Source organism: Sprattus sprattus (genome assembly GCF_963457725.1).
Source record: "Sprattus sprattus genome assembly, chromosome: 11".
In the NCBI taxonomy this organism is placed as follows: Eukaryota; Metazoa; Chordata; class Actinopteri; order Clupeiformes; family Clupeidae; genus Sprattus; species Sprattus sprattus.
Window position 1 is genome coordinate 11335417 of NC_137909.1, and position 6000 is coordinate 11341416.

The following is a 6000-nucleotide window of genomic DNA, read 5'->3' on the forward strand; positions in this document are numbered from 1 at the left end:
ATTGGTCTATTCTTTATATGAATCTTGTCTCTGCATTATGTGCATTGTTGGAGGAGAAGGAGAGCTGTCAAAAAACACCATATTGTCTATGGTTGTATATTTTAGTTGATTTTTATTGTGTACATCCCACATTGATTTATGACACATTGGTTTTTGTGAGCTGGGAAGCTGAAGGTGATACTGCTGAAAACTAATTATTTTTCAGAATCCTGCTAGAGTGCACTGTTTGGTGCGTGTGTGTATGTATGTATGCTACATCTCCTCTCTGTGTGTCAGTCTCCTCAGTCAGTATGACCGGCTATCTGAGGTGTTTGTGTGTCTCTCTCTCCTGGTGTGATACTGATGTGTTTGTTCTCTATCTGCAGACCCCACGCAGTAAAGCCTCTGAACGCCCAGGAGCCACCTCCAGCCCCCAGCACGCAGGCTAAGCTGGGACAAACGGCCATCAGCACCTGCCCCCGCGCTGGCACAACGGTACGGTATCCCTGCGCCACCTCTTCTCCACAGCCAGAGTCCACCGGCAACACCTGCAAGTCATAAGCCAGTCAGATAGGCGTTTTATGCCACATTACTGTAGCTTGATGATGCTGGGCTTTGTGTAGGCAGAGTGTGTTGAATTTTGAACAGGCACACAACGCTAGAGGAGAAACACGTGACCAGGTTGAGAAAAGGGTGTGCTAGGCCATGTGACATAAAACAAGCATGTGAAGACAGCAAGCAAATTCTCAGCTGGATACTTGCATTGCGCATATATTTCATGTGCCTTGTACGTATTCTACACGTTTGTTCTATGTCTCCATTTACATTTGTGTCCTGCCTTTTCTTCCTCAAATACATGCTTGGGTATCAGCAGTTTGACGCCTGGCACTATGAGACCATTCTGCTATCTTCTGTCATACAGTTGCAGTACAAACAAACCAGATATAAGGTTTTCGGTGTAAGCAGTGCATGTGGTCCTGATGACTGACTTTTTATGATATCCTTTATGATCGATCATCAAATGAAGGAAATGGTCAGACGGAGTGTTTGATTGGCAGAGGACTTTTATACGACTCTTTATTCTGTGTGCTGAACCCAAAGGCGTACACTCTTAGCTGTTTGTGTGTCTGTCTGTGTGTTCTGAAACCCTGAACCTTGTTATGTCTCTACCCTCCCCCAGGTCCCCCCAGCTGAGCCCAAAGGGCCGTACTCCCAGCTGACCCAAGAGGAGCTGATCAGCCTGGTGCTGCGGCAGCAGGATCAGCTGGCACAGAGGAGATCCAAGATTCTGGAGCTGGAGGAGTACATTGACAACCTGATACTACGCGTCATAGAGGAGCAGCCTAGCATTTTAATGTCCCTCAACGCCCTCAAGAAGGGCCCGTAAATACACACACACCCACACACACATATATCTGCACAGGTCAGAAGGTTCCGGACACATGCACACCAGTCTACACGCATCAGGAAATTGCCCCTTATACACACACAAACACCTGAGCATGTCAAAGAACATTCCCTCAACATACTCTCCAGCCTGAGCGCACCCGAGAAAGCCCACCAGGATCCCCTAAAACAAAGACATCTCTCTGCACAGCTGGGAAGAGCCCCACACCACAGCCCAGAATGCCTAACCACCACCCGCCTCCCCAGAAGGATCTGTTCTAACACTGGTGCAGCATGCCCTGGATGGGCATGCCCTACTTGCACTGAATGCACAGACAGAATGAAGTTAATACGCTTAATACGATTTGGTGCGGAGCCTGAGTGTTCTTTCTTTTGTTTTGTTTTTTAAGTGAGGGTTCTGAATAATAATTGTTTACAGCAGCCTGCAAACACTCGTTTGCCAATAGACAAACAAGGCCATAAGCAATATGCCAGCCTGAACCCGCAAACATACCCAATTAATAGAACAACAGGATAATATCCACACAGTGTTTGTGTGCCTTTCTTGAGTATTTTATATGTTTGTTATGTTTGCACAAGAAAGAGATCAAGACAATGAAGACTTACTGGAACTGAAGGAAAAGTGTAGCATTTCAAATATTCTATTCATAGCACTTTAATGAAGCCTTTTTTTTACTTAAATATTGTATTTCTTGATATATTCCAACTATCGAACAATGTGCATCAGTACTGTCGTACAATTCTAAGAACACTGTAATGAGATAAAAATGTTGTGATAAGCAAAATCAATAATAAATATGAAATAAATGACAATCATTTCAAAGCAACTGCCTCGCATATGTTTGGCACTTTAACAGCCTTGTGCGCTTCCAACACTTTGGAAAACAAAGGGGGAAAAAATCCCCCTCATGACAAGCTAAACATCGTTCTGTTTATTTTTGAAATGTCAGTTTTTGTGATGCATCATGTTTTTTGTGACATCTGAAGCAGAATACATTTAACATCAGAGTTCTGCCTTTATGAGTCTTCAGGGATTGTAATTGCAGAGCACAACAAAGGAAAAACTCTATCCCTGCCTGGAACTGTGATTTGTAGTCAGAATTGCTTGTTAAATCTCAGCCATACTCAATCTTGACAGCGAAGACCAGAGAAGCAATTCGGTGTGAAGTGTGTGTGTGTGTGTGTGTGTGTGTGTGTGTGTGCTTCCCTGTGTGTCTATACAAGCATAAAAGCCCCCCGACAAGCATCAGTAGACCACCTATAGCTCTTGCGGTTAAGCGGAACCTTTGAACGCAATCTGAGTTCCACCCGGACATTTCCTATATGTTACAATTGTGTGTACGTTTAGCATACGAAAGTTACATTGGCTACTTCGTTGCTTGCAGAGATAAAAACGCCTACTCTGTAGAGACCAAAGAAAGAGTTCAGAATCAGATAGGCACTAGTGAGTAAACCACGTAAAATTAACTAGAAACATAATGCCGTTTGTCAGTAAATAAACAGCTTAGTTATTATTAAGCCTGAATTGCTGACTGGTAATATTTGGATACCGTTGGTTAAGCAGTGCATTATTAAGCTAAAAATAGTTATCGAGAGCGGTTAATATGACGTATTGTCAGTATTTACAAAATTCGTACAACACGTGGTAATATTACCAGATTTAAGATGCATCATGCTACACAATTTAGCCTATGCATTTGTAGAAGGCATGTCTGTGCAACTTCGAGGATCAGCTTAAAAAGAAGTTGCAGTGCCCTGTGTTTTTGATTTGCCGACTAGGTTTCTATTGTGGCGTCTCTTTTGCCAAAAAATCTCATTAGCACGACGTAGAATGCCGCACACCTGCGCAGAATGTGGGTCCACAAACGTGGTTGAGGATGAACTGTACTCGGAGAGAACACTGGTGTGTGAGGACTGCGGATCGGTTGTCACCAGGGAACACCTCACTACAACCCGAAGCGAAGAGGAGCAAAGCACAGGTATGTCTAGCCCCTCTGCCCGGTGACTGCTCCTGATATTAAGCGGTTTAACTTATGTGTCTTTCTCTACTTTCAGCTGTCCCATACTATGCCAGCACAGAGGTCGACAAGCAACCCTGTAGAAATCTTATTAAATGTGGGTTTCATTATTTTCTCTTACGATTTTAAATAACGTTGATGACCGGAAGAACTATTTCTGTATGGTACAAGTACTGTGTATGGTACTTGTATCTGATCTTACTCTCCGTCTTGGTGTTGTGTTTGGTGTGTGTGAACAGGCATAAAGAGGGTCCGTGCCCTGTGCCGCATCTTCAGATTCCCAGGTGATATGGAGTCCAGCACCGTAGAGCTGTATCAGCAGGCCTATGGCCATCCGACTTTCCTGCATATCAGCCTGGTCAAGAAAGAGCTCTTGGCCGGAGCCTGCATGGTTGCCGTTGCCAGGATGAACAACTGGCCCATTGCCATGGGAACCATTGGCTCGCTGCTGGAGGCTGACTCGACCCTGATGGGGGCAGTTTATCAGGACCTTATCAAGAGCCTGCATCTCCAGGCGACCAGCTCAAGCATCACTGACCTGTTGGAGAGCTACTGTCACGGGTGAGTGGGGAGGCACTTTGAAATCCTCATGAGAAGGAAATGCCAAAATGTCTTGTTGTCATGTAAGGGGCCTGTTTAAAAAAGGTCTTCTGATTGTAATCAGACACCATGTTTTCTGTGTGCCTAACCTGTAGTGCTATCACAGGTGGGGTTCACAAACCCCAGAGCATAGCAGCCGCCAATACTTGTTCTCAAGCATGTAATCAGTCCAGATAGCAACAAGCTAGATTCAGGAGCCAGGCATAGAGGCAGATTTCACATCTAGAGTAAGTCTTCCAACCATATGATGTTTCTAATCAACCTGCTAAGTAACTGAGAGACCTTGCCACTCCTGCACCCCTCAGGTTGAATCTGACGGCCAAGGTGGTGGGTGAGGAGTTCAGTGAGACTGCCGAGCGTCTGACGGAAAGGGCCACAGCGCTTGTGGAGCTGGCTGGAGACACCTGGTTGGTCACTGGCCGCCACCCACTACGTATCTCACTGGCGGCAGTCTACCTGGCCTGGCAGTCTCTCAGACCAGCTGTAAGTCTGACATGGCTCCCTTCTCTGGTATGAGGAGGCTGATGGTGTCTTGAGCTCATTCCAATCAGAGCGACTCTTTGAGCTCTTCAGTGTCATGACGATCCTTCAACCACAAAATGTGAACAAGGATAGGGATTTATGCAGCAAAGGCATAATCCTACTTGACCTTGTTAATCCCATTGTCCATAGTGCAAATGCTAGAACAGAATTTTCTCTCCCTCCCTCCCTCCTTCCATCCATCATTTTCTCTCTCGCAATATCTATCCCTCATTTTCTCTCTCTCTCCCTTCACAGCCTCGTATGAAGGTGTCTCTGGCAGTGTTTTGCCGGATAGCGAAGCTGACGGAAGGGAAGGTTCCCGGCAGCCAGGTGGTGAAGGCACGGGTTAAGGAGCTGAAGGAGGTGCTGTGTAAGCTGGGTGCCCAGCTGCCCTGGCTGAGGGGGGCACGGGTGGAGCCTGGTAGAGTTGCCGCCCTGGTGGAGGACATTGTGAAACACAGGCGCTTGCTGCTGGCTATGGCCATGAAAAGCCACGAGGAGGACCTGCAGGCTAACGCCATCAAGAACGAGATAACAACTTCAGACGACACCTCTGCACCGGTGGAGATCACACCAGCGGCAGCAGAGAACGTTATAGTGCCCGGAAACATGCCTGGAGCAGCGTACAATACGCCAACACGCCACAACATGCCCACACTGCCAGAAAACACACAGACTGGTGACATGGCTGTAACATCCGAGAATACGCTTACACGGGATAATGTGCCTGTGGCACCCGGTTCAACGCACACCCCAGCCCAGGTACATCCACCTGTTTCAGGTAGAGTGCTGCCTAAAGTACATCTGCCGGAGGCTAAACCTGAGGGCCCTAAACCAGTAGGTGTGCGGAGGAAAGCTGGAGAGATGACATGCATAATGACAACAGGTGTAGAAGAGATGGACACTCTTGGAGAACAAGGACTGAAAGTGGGGGAAGATGGGTTGCCCCTTGCTGGACAGAACTCTTGGTCCGCTGATCTCCCAGAGGGCCACTGGGGCAAGAGGCAGCTGTTTGTGCCCCCCTGTTTAAAGCTGCCCAAGAGGCAGAGAATGGAGCCAGGACCCGACGTGACGGGTGACGAGGAGATCTCCGACTCTGAGATTGAGTCCTACATCCGAACCCCCAAAGAGATCAGAGACTTCTTGACGACTCAGAGGTGTATAGCAGAGGAGCAGGAGATGCAGGAGCACATGGAGAAGAAGAGCTGAGATTTCAGTTTTGCACATTTATTTATGCTGTATAGTATGTGAGAGATTTAAAGATGGATATTTCAATTTTTTTAATTATTATTATTATTATTATTATTGTTATTGTTATTATTTTGAATAGGTTAGAGTTACAAATCTTTGAATCTGCTTGTCCTGATGTGTATACAGTTAGTCTGAAATAAAAAGGTAATTTTTCTTGAACTTGTTTGGTCCTAGCCTCTTCATTAACTGTTTCTGTTTTTTTGTGGAAACTGGTTCTTTACAG

The 6000-nt window shown here is 46.2% G+C and overlaps 1 protein-coding gene across 1 annotated transcript; it reads left to right on the forward strand.

Annotated features, from left to right (window-relative positions):
* The first annotated feature begins 2749 nt into the window (after positions 1-2749).
* On the forward strand, positions 2750-5786 carry brf2 (BRF2 general transcription factor IIIB subunit). The gene is made up of 5 exons (XM_080848112.1): positions 2750-3365; positions 3442-3501; positions 3644-3965; positions 4310-4487; positions 4782-5786. Exons 1-5 carry the CDS (start codon positions 3218-3220, stop codon positions 5733-5735), a joined length of 1662 nt encoding a protein of 553 aa, XP_080704238.1. The 5' UTR covers positions 2750-3217; the 3' UTR covers positions 5736-5786.
* The last annotated feature ends 214 nt before the right edge of the window (positions 5787-6000 follow it).